This window comes from Falco peregrinus, chromosome 7 (genome assembly GCF_023634155.1).
Source record: "Falco peregrinus isolate bFalPer1 chromosome 7, bFalPer1.pri, whole genome shotgun sequence".
Taxonomy (NCBI): Eukaryota; Metazoa; Chordata; class Aves; order Falconiformes; family Falconidae; genus Falco; species Falco peregrinus.
Genome location: NC_073727.1, coordinates 73,573,474 through 73,591,066, shown reverse-complemented (window position 1 = coordinate 73,591,066; position 17,593 = coordinate 73,573,474). Strand labels below are relative to the sequence as shown.

Below are 17,593 nucleotides of genomic sequence, written 5' to 3'. Positions count from 1 at the left end.
ATATATGCAGTGTACCTTTTGTTCTGCTTCATGGTACAGCTGAAAAATTGAAGTGAAAGGTTCCATTTGGGAGGCTGAAGTATACAGGGCACTATACTATCAAAATCAGAAGAAAAATTAGATTTCAAGGAATGACTTCGTCAACTTACTTTTATATTAGAATTATGATAATACCCAGACTTAGACTCTCATAATTCTGTCCACTTCCAAAACTCAATTTCTTTATTCTGGTTAGTCACTCCTCCTCTTGCATTGGTCAGGATCAAACTAGCATAAGACAAACAGGGTGTTGCTTTTCCGCTTATTCTGTATCCAACAACTGAAAGCCTTCCAGCATTTAAGTATTATTGGAGCAGCTGCAGCATAGAATCGTTTTGACTTGTTGGGCAAGTGCCTTTGACTTGGAAGAAGACTAAATTGATGAATAACGTATGTTTACCAATGAAATTTTCAACAAAACATTGGCTATTGAATGAAGATCAGCAATTCTATTAAACCACCTATTTTATCCCATATTTTAGTGTAAAGTAACAAGAAGGCATCATAGGTAACCTCACAGTGTACAGAATACCAGGGAGATTGTGTGTGAGAAAGCCAAGCACAGTTACGCCTTTTTGGTCAATGCGTATCTTTAGGTCTGTGCATACAACAGCTGCTGGAAGGCACTGTTGCATGGTTCCCGGGAACTCTTTCCTGCTCAGGGTGAATGCTGGAAGCTTTTAATAACTAATTGAGCTCCAATTCTTAAAATAATTAATGAAAAAAATTATCTTTTAACATATTCACTTATATACTGCCAGGTTTTTGTGACTTCTATTATTTGCCCAGTTGCTGCCTACCACTTACTAAAGTTGCATACACTGAATGTACATTTTGAGGGGATTATAAAGTGGAAATCATATAATTTCAAAGTGTACCATAAAAATAATTCCATGTTTCAAACTATTTTGACTTTTTCAAATGTATGTATTGTTAATTGATAAGAATGTATCAGATCGTATTGACTACAAAAACAAACTTAAGAAATTAACATTTAAATAATAAAACAGTTCTTTCCTGGTCATTCTCAAATGATGTAATATTCAATTGTTGTGTAAGATACATGAATATTCTAACTTTTTTTTTTATAAAGTATGGGATATTGAAATATATTTCTTCTATGAAGGATAAAGAAAGAAAATGATATGTGCTTGAAAAAAGTCCAGACAATGTATTATTGTTTTTTTTAATTTTTAGATATGGTTTTCCTTTTCATTCTTGCTTTAGATTCTGTTGCAGTTACTTAAGGGTTTTTTTCATTAACTGTATCTTGACTTGAATTACTTCACAATTCATACAGTTCAGTAAATCTGTGCAGTTATGGAAGGGATGTTCTACCATTAAAAGTCTGGATTCAATAAACAATAGGTGATTTTTTGTTTATTGAAACTGCCACTAACTGCACAGTATTTTATTAAACAATTTTCACTGCTCCTGATTTAGTTAAGCAACATAGCCAAATGCTGCTCATTGATGTCAGCAGCTGACCTGAAAATAGAGATTTTAGTGAAATAACTCTAAATTTACAGCTGTGTAACTTGCATCAGAACATGACCTATCAAGTTTCAGCTTTGGGTTCTAGTAAGTATATTTTATGTAAAAGCAATTTACATCATTCTTTCAAAACCACATCTGTTAATCTATAATTACTTTAAATATAACCAGTCTAATAATAATAAATACAGAGAAATTCAAATATATAGTAGTGCAATAAAGCAGTTATTAACAAACAGATCTGTTGCAATTAAGTTTCTGCAGATTTGCCCTCCCTAGTTAAGTAAAACTCCCATTGATTATGGAAATAGTTTTGCTGCAGGTGGAAGGGGATCAGAACTTGGATTAAGTTTCTAACAATTAGTTTCATATTTAAAATAGGATACATGTGGAATGTAACTTTTGGGACACCTATTTTCATTGTCTGCCTACATCTTTGATTTAGGGAATCACAGAATGTTAGAATCATTTATGTTGGGAAAGACCTTTAAGATCATCAGGTCCAAACATGAACCTAGCACTAAACCATGTCCGGTGCCACATCTACATGTCTTTTAAATGGCTACAGGAGTGGTGACTCCACTTCCCTGGGCAGCCTGTTGCAATGCTTGACCACCCTTTCACTGAAGAAATTCTTCTTAATATTCAGTCTAAACCTCCCCTGGCACAATTCCAGGTCGTTTCTCTTGTCCTGTCACTTGTTACTTGGGAGAAGAGACCAACACCCACCTCGTGCTTTCAGGCAGCTGTAGAGAGTGACAAGGTCCTCCTTGAGCCTCCTTTTCTCCAGACTAAACAACCCCCGTTCCCTCAGCTGTTCCTCACAGGACTTGTGCTCCAGACCCTTCACCAGCTCCACTGCCCTTCTCTGGACACCCTCCAGCACCTTGACGTCTTTCTTGTAGTGAGGGGCCCAAAGCTGAACACAGGATTTGAGGTGCAGCCCCACCAGTGCTGAGGACAGGGGGACGATCACTTCCCTAGTCACGCTGCCCACACTCTTTCTGATACCAGCCAGGGTGCTCTTGGCTGCCTGGGCCACCTGGGCACACTGCTGGCTCACGTTCAGTTGGCTGTTGACAAACAGCCCCATGTCCTTTTCCACCCGGCAGCTTCCCAGCCGCTCTTCCCTGGGCCTGTAGCGCTGTGTGGGCTTATTGTGACCCAAGCGCAGGACCCAGCACTGAGCCTTCTTGAACCTCCTACAGCTGGCCTCTGCCCATCGGTCCAGCTTGTCCAGATGCCACTGCAGAGCCTTCCTGCCCTCAAGAAGATATCAACACTCCTGCCCAAACTTGGTGTCATTGCAGACTTACTGCGGGTGCACTCCATGCCCTCATCCAGATCTTTGAAAGAGATATTAAACAGAACTGGTCCCAGTGCTGAGCCCTGGCAAACACCACTTGCGACCAGCTGGCAAATTGGATGTAAGTCCATTCCCCAGCACTCCATTCGTGGGCTCGGCCATCCAGTCAATGTTTTACCCAGCAAACAGTACGTCCACCCAAGTGTGAGCAGCCAGTTTCTCCAGGAGAACGCTGTGGGAAACGGTGTCAAAGGCTTTACTAAAGTCTAGGTAGGCAACATCCACAGTCTTTCCCTCATCTGCTAAGTGGGTCACCTTGTCATACAAGGAGGTCAGGTTAGTCAAGCAGGACCTGCCTTTCCTAAACCCATGCTGACTGGGCCTTACCTGCCGGTTGTCCTGTACGTGCCACATGACGGCACTCAGGATGATCTGCTCCGTAACCTTCCCCAGCACTGAGTTCAGGCCGACAGGCCTGTAGTTCCCTGGATCCCCCTTCTGGCCCCTCTTGTCAATGGGCATCACGCTGGCTAACTGCCACTCAGCTGGGACCTCCCCGGTCAGCCAGGACGGCTGATGAATGATCGCAAGTGGCTCGGTGAACACGTCCGCCAGCTCCCTCGGTACCCTTGGGTGGATCCCATCCAGCCCCACGGACTTGTGTGTGTCTAAGTGGTGTAGCAGGTTTCGGACCATCTGCCCTTGGATTATGGGGGCTTCATTCTGTTCCCTGTCCCTGTCTTCCAGCTCAGGGGGCTGGGTACCTGGAGGACAACTGGTCTTGCTATTAGAGACTGAGGCAAAGAAGGCATTAAGTACCTCAACCTTTTCCTTGTCCTTTGTCTCTATGTTTCCCCCTGCATCCAATAAAGGATGGAGAGTCTCCTTAGCCCTCTTGCTGTCGCCAATGTATTTCTAGAAACATTTTTTCTTGTCTTTTACAGTGGTAGCCAGATTAAATTCTAGTTGGGCTTTGGCCCTTCTAATTTTAGCACGGCAGAACTTCATGGCATTCTTGTGGTCCTCCTGAGTGGCCTGCCCCTTCTTCCAAAGTTCATTGACTCTCCTTTTTCCCCTGAGTTCCAGCCAAAGCTCTCTGTTCAGGCCAGTCTTCTTCCGCGCCAGCTTGTCTTTCGTCACATGAGGGTGGCCTCCTCCTGCACCTTTAAAATTTCCTTCTCAAAGCATATCCAGCTTTCCTGGACTTCTTTGCCCTTCAGGACTGTCTCCCAAGGGACTCTGTCAACCAGGCTCCTAAACAGGCCAAAGTCTGTTCTCCAGAAGTCCAAGGTAGAACGCCTGCTGACCCCTCTTCTTACTTGTCCAGGAATCAAAAATTCTATCAATTTATGATCGCTCTGCTCAAGACAACCTCCAACCATCGCATCATGCATAGGTACTTCTCTGTTCACAAACAACAGGTCCATCAGGGAGCCTTCCCAATTTGTCCCACTCATCAGCTGTGTCAGGAAGCTCCCTTCCACACACTGCAGGAACCTCCTAGACTGTTTCCCCTCTGCTGTATTGTATTTCCAGCATAGGTCTGGTAAGTTGAAGTTCCCTACAAGAAGAAAGGCTAATGATTCTGAGATTTTTCCCATATCCTTATAGAGTATTTTATCTACCTCTTCATTCTGGTTGTGTGGTCTGTAACAGTCTCCCACCATGATATCTGCATTGTTCTCCTTCCCCTTGATTCTCACCTATAAACACTTCACCCTACTGTCACCATAATTAAGTTCTAGACAATCAAAACTCTTCCTTACAGGGCTACCCCACCACCTCTCCTTCCTTGCCTTTTGAGGAGTTTATAACCATCCATTGCAGCACTTCAGTTGTGCCAGTCATCCCACCATGTTTCCATGATGGCAACTTTTTCACAGTCTTCCTGCTGCACAACGGCTTCCAGCTCCTCCTGTTTTCTACCCATGTTGCGTGTACTGGTGTAGGTGCACTTCACTTGGGTTATTGATTTCACCACCTTTTTGGGGGAGAAGCTCTAATTCCTATGTGACCATTCTTGGGTGCTTCTGTGGTTTCTGACACATTAGTAACATTTGTGTCTTTACTGCTGCATGGATCTGCTTCTCCTAGCACTGTTAAGACAGCAGACCGAAGGGCCTTGCCAGTACATTGTCCCTCAAACATTGGCATGCTGCTCCCAGGCTTATTTGTAGCAAGCCTGTTTTTCTCCCTTTCCCCCTTCAAATCTAGTTTAAAGCCCTTTCAATAAGCCCTGCTAACTCCTGTGCAAGACGCTTTTCCCCCTTTGAGGCAGGAGTACCCCATCTGTTGCCAGCAGGCCTGGTGTTGTGTAGACCAAGCCATGATAAAAAAAACCCAAAATTCTGCCATTGGCACCAGGCTCAGAGCCAGGTATCGATCTGCTGGCTCTTCCTGTTTCCTCCCTCATCATTCCCTGCAACTGGAAGGATAGAGGAGAACATCACTTGCGCTCCTGATCCTTTAACCAGCCATCTCAAGGCCTTGAAGACTCTTTGGAGTCTCTGCAGACTTCTTGTTGCACCTTCATTGCTGCCTGCCTGAAAAATCAATGATGGACAATAACCTGAGGGCTGTAGGATGGTAGGAAGCCCCAGGGAGGCAGCAGACTGCCCTGAGAAGTGGGTCCAGCCTGCACACGGGGCCTTCTGTTCCCTTCAGCAGGGAGTCTCCGATGGCAATGACCCGTCTTTTTTACCTCACGGAAGCAGTTTTGACCCAGGGCATTGGCCGACTTAGCCTGGGCGACACCTCCATGCTAGACGAACCACCCTCCTTGTTACTGCTCGGTGCCGCCTGTTGAGCCTCACACCAGCTGTGCGAGGGGACCTGGGGCGGTGGGGTGGCCACAGAGGGGACACACTTGCTGTGCCAGACAGGAACTTGTCCCCATTGCCCCCTGTCCCCTACGTCACTGCATTCAGCCAGGCAGAGAGAGGATAGGGAATCCCCCCCGTCACGCATCTGTCTGCCCATTGGGGCTGTCTCGGGAAGGCAGGGTGTGATCCCAGTAGTGTCTCTCTCTCTCTGGCTCCCTGACCCTGGTGCTCCCCAGCCCCCTCCCCCCTCCCCAGAGCGCTGCCACTGAGCAGAGCATCCCCTCTGCCCGGGTGCAGCTCCCACGGGAGCGCTCGCTGCCGCCGGTCGGCACTGGGGTCAGAGCAGGGCACCGCCTGCGGCCCTGCACCTGGGTGGCAGCGGGTTCCCACCGGAGCTCTGTCTGGCACCTGTGTCAGTCGTGGTGGGCACTGAGCTGAGAGAGGCCATGGCTTTCTGCCACATCCTTATACATCTGCTCTTGAGCTTTGAGTATGGGCTGATCCATTTTGATTGGAGACGAGTTCCCAAAAGATCTCAGTTCCAAAACTGAATTCTGAACATCCCCAAGACACGTGGACAGACATAACTGAGGCCTGTGCAATGTGTTTTCCTACCTCAGCATGGGAAGGGAGATGGAGAGGGAAATGAAGGGTTATTAAGCATCTATCAGCCACTTTCCCTTACTACTGCCTACAGAATATGCATGGGGGCACTGGCCTTCCCTCACTCTGCTGAAAATTGGTTAAAAGAAATGCAGAAGACTTAGTATTAAAAGGAGAACAAGCTGGTGGGCGTATAACTGAAGCTTTGCAGCTAAAACACTCAGATGAATGATTATCTAGTCCATGCCTAATGTCAAACAAATTAAAAAATCAGATGTGGGAGAAAAAACTTAATTCATTCTCATTTTGAGTCCCAACCTATGTATTTCTTCTGTGCAAGGGCCTGGGATGTCCCACATCTGGGCTGTTCAGCACCCTGGCTGTTAGGCTGAAAGCAGCTGATAGGGATTGAAATGCCCTTTGATGGACCAAGGGCTATCTCTTAGTCCTATTCTCTGGAGCTTCAGATGACTAAAGGGGAAATGTAGATAAACACCTCTGCTCTTCTTACTGGCTGGTGCAAGACAGTTGACCCTTAACAAACAGAAGTGTCTCTCCATTGACTATATCAGGCAGCTGTCTCTGGTGTCTGAAACAATCCTTTAAGGACAGATGACTATTTTTATCAATTTCAATGTTCAACTCAAAATAGATTTCCTGAGTCTAGACCAGGATTCCTACCATTCCATAGAACAGATTAAACCTATTAATGCAGTAGTGCTTAGACAAGTGTATAAATTGTCTATTTTTATTTTTTTTTTTAATAATCACTTTGGAAAAGTATTTTGGACTTTAAAAACCTGCCTGATTTAGAATCTTTTTTTTTTTTAAAAGACTGTAGTCCTTATTCAAAGGCCAATGTGCAGAATGAAAAATCTGTAATTTATTTCAACAAACTTTGAATTAGCTTTTGATTTTTAGGACTTCCAGAGTAAAAAGATGAAAGATATACTTGCTGAGATAAGCTTAATCTAAGTTTCTAAAGTTAATATTAATTTCCTACCACGTAAAGGACTAAACAAAGCTACAAACTTTAAAATATATTTATTTAAATATGTTATCTGGTCTCCTCAGCTGAGAATGATGTTCTGATGGATGTCCTCCTTAACCTCTCTCTGCTGCATTTCATTAAAATATTTACAAATAGCATAGCTGTTTTGGTTGGGTTGGTTTTTTTTTTACAAAAAAAAAAAAAAAATATCCTGCATTCTTCCCTAGGATCACATCTTTTCTCCTCTCCACATGCCCTACAAAAATGCTTGTTGCCATATTTGTAAGAAGTGAGTCACTTTAAATAGCTTAATCTTGGAAGAGAGAACAAGTTTCTAGAATTTGAATGCTGGAGAGAAGAGCAAGAATGAGGTAAACAGCTATTTGATGTCTGTCTTTTCACAGTAGCACAATAGCTAATTCCTAGGGCCTCTGACCTTTTAGTGTCCTGTAACAGAGTACTTGCATTAATCTGTTGCTTATCTGTCACCTACCACATTTGATATTTCCAGCCTCTGCTTTCAATTATCAGTCATTAGAGGCAGCACTGAGTAATTTCAGGAGAAAACGCCTGGAACCTTTGACCTGTTTTTGTCAGATAACCACAAGTGTTCACTGTAGATAAACTATCATTTCATTATATTCAAGATGTAAATGAGTGTCGTTTGTAGTGTATCAGCTTACTGTAACCTTTACCACCTTAAAATGATTAAAACTGACCAGTTTACTTAGTGCTTATACAAAGAATTCAGAGTCAAACAACGAAATTCAGTGAGATTAGTGTAAATGGCCCCTTATAGTTACCAACTGTCTGTAAGACCCTCTGTTTTGCCTTGGCATGTATATCTAGTAGTTAAACAGTGACATTGACTAGTGAGGTTTCACTCTTTGTGAATCTAGTCGAGATCTTCCATTGAAAAATCAGCTTATTACAACATATCTTTGGTTTGTTCCCTGGTTTGCCAAAGAAGTTTTCACTTTCCCTATGTGTCACCACATACCAACCTCTTCAGGAAAAGTAAAGCACATGTCAGTGGGGAGCTAATCACTAATGAAAGAGCACATCTCATAGTCCCTCATGCACTATGACCTAAACCCATTGCTAGCACTTTTTACATTTTTTAAGCTTAGTCAATGGTTAATCAGACATTTATAGCTGCATTGGTAAAATACCGATTACTTATTATACTGTCCATCCGTACATGTGCTTTGTGTGTTATTTTTTTCCCAGAAGGCAAATACTTTTGTTAATGAAAATTAATACATAGTATTTTCTCCTGATGTAAAAGATGACCCTTTTTCCCAAGTATCTTTTTGGTGTAAATTTGTCTTCTTGCTTCTTAGAGCTGGGCTTAGTGTTAATACAGTATGAATATTTCATCAGTTTGCCACATGGGTGGAAAATATCTTTCTTTCCCATCTTACACACAGGTGTTTGTTATATTCCCCTGAGCCATGATTTGTCTGATGTAATCGTAGTGGTACATCTATTAGTTTCAGGTGGTATAAAAAAAATATTTTTATAAGTCTATGCTAAGAATTCTGATCAATGAGAGCAAATGAAGAATTTTGTTGTAATCAGCATTGACCCTAACATTCTAGTTACTTTTACTTAGAAAGATTATATTCCTCCAATGGTTAAAAAAGGACTTCCTGATTTTCTGGTCAACTGGTTTTTAGATGCTGTGATCGGTCCCACAGAGATGCATTTTGGCAGATGAACCAAGCAGAGCTGGAATGACATGAGAACGCTCTGGAACAACTGCATGCTCAAAGATCTTAACCTGTACTTTTTGGGCTGCCAGTGTTGAAAAGCTTTCACATGTGAAATAAAAATATTTGAGACAAGGTGCCCCCCTGCACTCATGCCTTTTCAGCAGGACAAAGGAGCTGAGAGATACCCTACTGAGCATTCATGGTCTTCCCTGACAAGGCATTTATTAAATGCAGAAGGGATCAAGACTTGTGTATTATTTTCAGTATTAAAATACTCAATATCATTAAATAACATTTTGCTTTTATAACTTGGCTATCATTCTAGCCATTAGTCATTATTGCAACATCACCATCGCTACTTTTTTTTATGGTCTACTATATAATGCAAGATCTTAACTTGTCTAAATTTGTAAAATTTGTTTTTACATTTTGTACATTGGCCAACAGAAATTCGCAATTTGAGATTCTGGCTTCATTACGGAGAGTGAGACCTCCCTGGGCTGGGGTTTTTCAGTGTCCGGTGCCTGTTTCCTGCAACCCTTCATTTCTGCAGGCTGTTGCTACTCCCAAGTCCTGGCCTGTCTGTAAAAACTGTCTTTATCCAAGGAATTTTTGAACTTGTGTTCCGTTCAGATGGCGGTGCTGTCTTGTTGAGGTTTAACCTTGGATATACATGGAAACACAGATAAGTGCTATCTATGTGAGCTGTAAAATTAATTTCAGGCCCATCAGGAAGCTATCAGTATGCTTTTAGTAGTTGTGACTGGTTCTGAGAGAGCCCCACTGCTGGTATTGCAGACAGTTCTGACCAAACTATAATATATAGGGAGAAAACTGCTGTTTCCAAACTAATATTACTAATTAGAGGGTACTTGTAAGAAACTAGACAAAAGGAAACCTCAAATCCAAATAAAAATGAAACAAGCCAGGAGCACTGGCATTTAAACCTTTTATTTGACAACCATTTCTCCAATACTTACACATGGTGAGTAGGGCTTAGTTACCCATGCATGCTCGTAAATACCTGTTGAATAAATACTAACCAGAGATATCAGAAAGGATTGCTACATTATATGTCTGCCTTTAGTATATTTCTCATTTGAAGAGTATTGACATATCTGCTCCATGTCAGTGTCAAAATGCTCAGTTATAACCTTGGAAACTTGCGGTGACTCTGTACTAGAAAAAGTCCTCCCCAGTTCAGTGCATTTGCATATGCTAATCTCTGCCAAGTTCTCTCTGAAATGAAAAGCTTTACATGGACATTAAAAAAAAATAAAAAACAACCCCCAAACCTCAAGTCAGATCTCTGTATATCTCTCACATTTTAGAACTGGGCAGTGAAGCTGCTAAATAGACTGTATCCTGTTTCTCTTCAGTAGCAGCCCATTCATCTTCAGGTTCAGACCAGCCAGGTTACATGTTTCTGCCTCTTTTCTGCTTTACTTTTTCTACATAGTGTATGACGGCAAACCCATGTAAGCTAAATACACGCTTGAGCCAAGTAAACCTCACAGTTAGCAGACAATTTTCCTTTTGTCAACCACGAGAAAGTTCATTTTCACTGAAGATAAAGTGTTCCTATAGCCTATATATTTTATTTTGGTAGATTTTAAGGCAACATAGATTTGTACATTTTTAAAAAATATATGCTAATGAAAATGATAGTTTACATTTTTGAAAGCATGAAAAGGGAAATACACTGTAAAAGGCTAGCTACAGGGCTACAGGTGACTTAACTAGTAACTACTGCTCTAAAAAGAATTTAAATACTTTTCCTTCAATGGCTCTAACTTTAATATGGCCATAACTGCACCTTTATAAGGCAAGCCCAAAGTGTATTTTTTTAATACATTTCTATTTTGTAAGACCACATATACATTATAATAATACACACGTGCAGATTTATAGATAAATATATATATATATATTTAAACACAGATATGAACATATGCATGTTGTGTATGTAGACAAAATTGCTTGAGTGTACACACATACCTAAACATATAAGTGTAAATATATATTGGAATAACTTACACATTTTATTATTTATACATGTAACGGTGATCTAAATATGCACTTTTTCAGAACTGACATTGTTCTTCTCTCAGATCTGAGGACCGTTAATACTAAAATGTAATAAAAGAGTAGGAGTTACAGGAGGGGACATTCAGCATAGCTGGATGCAGTCATAAATGTTTAGCTGATTATCCAAACAGCATCCCAGTTCTGAGTGTTTTAGGCTTTACCACCATCAGTACAAACAAAGCACCTATCTCACAAAGAAGGTAAAACTTCTCCAGAAGTGAGACATTCTCTCTTCTCATAGAGCACAGTTTCTTCAGAGATCAATGACACATTGCACTTTGTGGCCATGGAAACCATGGATCATTTTGCTTTCCACATCCATAAAATTTGAAGTATTACTTCCATACAATGGTCATCAGCCAGTACTGTGGCCTGTAGGTTCCACTGCCATATCAAAACACATATTCCATTGCAAAAGTCACTCCTAACTTGGGCAGAACTGCAGCAGACAATGGAATTAACCCCAAATCAGTTGTAAAACTCAAATAAATTAAAATTGTCTGCTTACTGGCCCTTATAATTCTGTGTGATCCTGAATCAAGCAATTATGAGGTTAACTTTTTTATTTTAAATGGTGGCAGTATCAAAAGCAGTGGGAGCTGCACCTGCCCACCCCTGCAGGTCTGAGGAGACTTCTTCAAGCCAGGAGTGTGCTCCCTTTGCTGCTGGGGTGCCAGAACCACTCGGCCCTGATTCACAGCTCCTGCTTCTGACCACTGGCAAGATGACACTTATGCCATTAGAGTACAACATGTGTTAATTTATATGATGTAACTGCTTCTTAAAAATATAGTTGTCACAGTGTACTTTAGTACCACTTCAGAATTTATTACATTGAGAGGAAATGAGCAGCATTCCTCTCACCTGCCTGGTTATTAGCTGCAATTAGTGTTTTCCAAAGGTATCTATGACTCTGACATACTACTGATGTGCTTATGGCTACACTGAAGTCCTAAATCCTTTCGCAGCTTTTAGTTTGTCCATATTTCTTGCTACTTTACAACATGTCCCCTTTCAGCTTTTTTTGATATTCTTTCCACTCCAGCTTCTGGAATTTGTATAAAAGCCATCGAGTTTTTTTTTTTTTTCTTTTGAACTGAAGACACTGGGCTGATGGAATTTCCTTTAACTGGAAGCATGTCTGGGCTTGTGGTTTTATTATTTGCACAGTTTTATATTGTCCTGTTTGTTTACTTCCAAGCACAGAGAACACTCTATTAATCATGGGAAATGGGCACTCATTTCGCCTCTCTATTTACATTCAACTCTTTTTCTTACAGTTGAAAGGGACAAGGACTTCTCCCACCAGCGAAGGCACTACAAAGAGTTTCGCTTTGACCTTACTCAGATCCCACATGGAGAGGCAGTGACAGCAGCTGAATTCCGGATATACAAAGATCGAAGCAACAGCCGCTTTGAGAATGAAACCATTCAGATTAGCATATATCAGATCATCAAGGAGTATCCAAACAGGTACCTTATTGGCATGAACGTATCACATGCCGAATACTGTCTCATGTTTCTGTCTTAAGTAGGGAGACAATAACCGATCATAAGCATACCCTCGGCAAGGCATCACTGCTATCACGGGGGCTTGTGCAATATTAATTCCTAGGCAATGACAACAAACACCGAGCAAGAATAAAACTTATCTTCAATGTAATTTATTCCAGGTTTATGGAGAGTTCCATGTCCAACCTCACCAAATGATCTGCCCATGCTCTGAGAGGGTGAGGGTTCATGTTCTCAGTGAGCAAATGGTGGAGTTGTATGCACTGTCTAAGCATCTGGATTTGGGGAATGCACCATTTGCTGACACTGAGGTACTACAAGCCAAGATTTGCTTAGCTCCTTAAAGGCAAATAGATTGTTCAACTTTGTTTATGTTTGAAGGAGCATGGATTTTTTTCATGTGTTTTAATATTCTGCAGAATGTAATTAAAAGATAAAATCATGCACTAACATTAAGATGACATATGCACACTTAAGACATGCTGATCATCATAGCTGAAAATTAAAACAAATCATAGAATCACAGAATCACTTAGGTTGGAAAAGATCTTTAAGATTGTTGAGTCCAACTGTAAAACTAACACTGCCAAGTCCACCACTAAACCATGTCCCTAAGTGCCACATATGATGTTACACATGAACAAATCTGTGTGTGACATACTTCCAAGACTACAAGACCTAAGTAAACAACAAGATTTCACCAGGCAAAGTAGGTGAATACCTGAAAATTCCCATTGAAATGGAAAAGTAGCCATTCCAAGATGCTTCTGAAAAAAGCTACATACACCCAAATTTGGTTAAAATTAAAATTAAATTAGTTTATGTTTTTGCTCAGAAAAGTGGGGGAAGAAAGTTTTGTTTTGAGATAAACAAAAACTCTTCCTCATCTTGGAACATTTCTATCCCGGGCATGTTTAGCAAAAGCAAAGAAAATGGCAACCTAAACCTGCAGAGTGTTCTGGAGGAAAAAAATGCCCCATCACCAGTTAGCTTGAAGGTTGAGATGGGATTCAAATATCTTTCCTGCCCACAGAAGCCTGAGCTTGTACCTTCCAGGTGAGATCTCTGAACATGAAGTTACAAAATATTTTTGGCTATAAACAGGCAGTCATTTATATGAATGGAGCAGTATCAACAAGAGGGTGAGCACTTTCCAGGATACCTTCTGCATTCTTAGTAAATGTGGGGACAAACAAAGCAGTGCAGGATTTTTTTTTTTTTGCCTCTATCGTCAGCATGCAAAAAATCTTTTGACATAGGTTCTAAAAGATAATTCTTGGAGGAAGGAACAAAACAAGAAGGAATAAAACATATCTTTGTAAAGAGGTCAAGGCTAGGGTGGTGAAAGCTCTTCACCTGAAAACTCAACAGAGGTGGTATTTTTTTAATAATTAATAGAGAAAGTTAGTTTTTCTAATCCATTGAATGTTTTATTTTGGGGTTTTTGTTTGTTTGGGTGTTTTAAATGTTTTGCCAGTAGGTAATTTCTATTCTATTTTAGAGAAAGCAAAACTATTTACTACTCTGAAGCAAGATTGCAATTTAATATGATCTGACTTGTTAAAATGACACTTGTCTCTGTGAAGCCATTAAAGAAAAATCTTGATTTCTTTCAATACATAAACATAAATCTATAAACATTTTATATTTCTATTTATAAACATAAAACCCCCATATCCTCTAATGAAAGCATGACGCCACAAAGGAGGTCATGCAACACTATGCCACCCATCTGATTTCACCAGTATAACTACAGAAACTTCAGATGTAGGCCAAGTGTTTCCCTTCTATTGTAGAATTTGCCAGTCTCGACTTACTTATGAAGCAAATAGCAGCAAATGCCTCAGCGGGACAGGATGGGAGAAGACCACAAGGTCTTCACTGTTCAAATTATAAACAAGGAACTTTTCCCACAAGCTTCCTGATACCTCTGATACCTCCAGACAAGCTTCTTGATACCTCTCTCCTTTTTTTTTTCTTCTATTTTTTTTTCTCTCTTTTTTTTTTTTTTCAATAAAGCCACAACTTTTTCTTTGGAGCCCAGACTTCATTAGTGTTATTCTTGACTTTGTCAGCTCAGGTTTGTCCTGCGTACGTGAATGTGAGGGTGAGAGAAATGTGAGGGTGATGAGACATGGGAGCAGGTTCCCCAGAGAAATTGTGGCTGCCCCATCCCTGGAAGTGTTCAAGGCCAAGCTGGACAAGGCTTTGAGCAACTTGATCTAGTGGAAGGTGTCCCTGCCTTATGGCAGGGGAATCAGAACTAGATGGTCTTTAAGGTCCCTTCCAACCCAAACCATTCAATGATTCTAGGATTCTGTAGTGTTCCACACTCCTTACTAGTGCCTTCCCACAGCAAAATGACTGGGTTTGACCCTGATCTTTCACCCTTCCTTGCTTTAAACAGGAAACATGGATGTCTAACAGCGCTCTGCAATCCCAAATATAGTCCTGCTATGCTTTCAGGCAAGGAGTGGTCAGGGTTTAGGGTTTCTGAGCTGCAGGCTAAGGATTATGTTGTAGTCTTGGGCATTTTTCTGTCTCTGTGGCAGCGTGGCTGCTGAAGTGTGTGTGTATTGAAATCACTTCAAGTTTGCTGAAATTACAGTCTTTGGGACTGAAGTTTTCTACTTGTTCTAAGGAAGCATGTAAAACATAGCCCGTGGCAAGGCAAACTTTCCTACACAGCCCTGCCAATGTATTCCTACCTGGATCTTTTCTCATGGTGGAAGTAATGTAGTGCAACAGGCTAAATCCTTGTTCATGATCTGCTGGCAGCTAGCCACTAATTTAACTAAACCCTAAGGATTCTTCCCGTATTAGGGAATCCTCAAGTGGCATTAAGATACTAAAGCAGCTTTCTGGAATGAGGCGAGAGGTGAAGCAGTGTTATGGGGATGGCCTATTACATAGTAATCGATTTGATCAGGTCGAAAACTTTGCTGGGTTTCAAGGAACATATAGATGTTTTATTCCACCTTTAGTTCCTTAAGTGACCCAGGAGATGTGGAGCTTCTTAGACATTCTGCCTGCAGCCTCTTTGTTGAAATTCTGGACTGTGGTAGCATTTCTGCTGTAGACAACTGGCCATTTGGGACCAGACTGAGATCACTAAACTTAAACAGCCTCCATAAAGGTAAAGCCAATCAGCTGTATTCTGCCTGAATGTTGCATTTCAGGCTATTTACGACATAATACCTTACTTTTTTATTATGTGTTGTGGGCTATTTTTTAAATAGAAATATTTTTTAAAATTAAAGCCAAAATTTGCAGCTGTTTTTCATTTTAAGTGTGATCATTTTTTTTTCTTTTCACAGCATAAAAGAGAATTTTTAAATCAAAACTGTCACAAAATGTGATGAGAAGTTTGAATGAATGACACCAGCTAATGAGGGAATCCTACTGCTAAAGTTCTCACTGCCTTCTCAGGGGTCGGGTTTTTACCCTACATTTGTATCAACTGTGAAAAAAGTTGGATTTTTTTCTGATAAATACTTTGAATTTCTGTAGCAAATTTCTTTTATGTGGGCTAAATCATTAGCATTGGTCCAAGAGACATTTTCTTTATTCTGTTCTATGTTTTTAAGAATCAATTCTTGTTTTCTTTAGATACCCACAACTAATTATTATTTCATTTGCTGAGTTAATGTGTAGCAATCTGCCTCTTTGAGTCTATATACCTTAATCAGATCATTTTGCTTGTAGGAAGGTAAACAACAAGATTGATATATCAATGCCAAAGACATTTGGGTGTGAGTTTCTGCTGCAGTACAACTTAATAAAGTCACACTGAGGAGAGATCCACAGGGGAAGTTTGTCCTTTATAGGAATTTCTGGACTGTACCGTTAGTAGTGCCCCATTCTAATTTGGCACGTCAAACTGTGCAACCTGAATTCTGAGTACATTTAGTATCAGTCCCAGCAAAGTTTGGAGCTGAAACAATCTATATGGGAAAACAATTATGTATTCTAGGGGGAGACAAGACAAATATGAAATTAGAGCACTGTGATATTGTAATATTCTATATTCCAAACAATTTTACATTTTTCTATTAAATGTACAGAATGATGCAACAAATATTTATAAATAATGATCTTCAAATCTGTCACATTCAGAATTAAATCTTCCAGCTTTAAAGTTCTGATAAAACTGCTTATTAGAGAAAGAAGTCGGCATTTAAGACTCCAGGGAGTACTATTTTTGAGCTTGTGGTACGTCATTGATTTGTTCAGTGCTAGTACAGTAGGTCAGGCTTTTTTGAATTGTAAGACTGTTTTCATGTTAGCTCCAGAAGGAGAACGTATGTTTTCTCCTTGTGCAGTCATTAGTACAGTTCTACTATAATGGAAGTAATAAGAGCCCAGCAAAAGATTATTCTTTAACAGAAGAAAAAAACATAACTTGAAAGAAAGCACTTTCAAATTTCTTTAAAAAAAAACCACAAAAAACAAACAAACAAACAAAAACCACAAAAACCCAACAACCCTCCTTTATCATTTCTGAGCTCTTTAACTTGAATCTGCAGATATTTCTCACTTGTAAGTAAACACATGCTTGTCATAGCTCATTTGGTCTTAGTTTCCTGAGTGTTGAATGACCACATTTTCAAGAGCTACACAAGATGTTTTTTTTCAGTATAAGACCTTCTAGGTGTATTTACAGTGTTTTGTCTAGATAAGACAACAACTCACTATCATGTCATTGCAATTAAGCAACATAAGACTACACTGATGGGACCACTGTATTTTTAAATCAACTTTTTATACACAAAGACTATTACTGCTGTCTGTCGTACCTCTTTAAGTATATATTCATGCTGTCTGTAAGGTAACAATAAGATTCCAAGGTTTGTGTAAGCCAAGCCTGTCATTAGTTGACTTGGACAGTCAAAATATAGAATAAAATATTTTTTCTTGTATATTATTGTTTTGATTACTATTTACGGCAGAAAAGAGATTTCTGTAACTATAGATTTAGGTTTAAAAGGCTAAATGGTGAAAACAATTTTTAGTAATTCATGCT

At 40.3% G+C, this 17,593-nt stretch overlaps 1 protein-coding gene across 2 annotated transcripts in view; it reads left to right on the top strand.

Annotated features, from left to right (window-relative positions):
- BMP5 (bone morphogenetic protein 5) overlaps positions 1 to 17,593 on the top strand; it is a 62,012-nt gene that overhangs the window by 15,652 nt on the left and 28,767 nt on the right. For both annotated transcript variants that reach the window (XM_027787843.2, XM_005238117.4), the window contains one exon: positions 12,339 to 12,531. In XM_027787843.2, the coding sequence (XP_027643644.1) occupies positions 12,339 to 12,531 (193 nt within the window). The remainder of the gene's footprint in view (positions 1 to 12,338; positions 12,532 to 17,593) is intronic.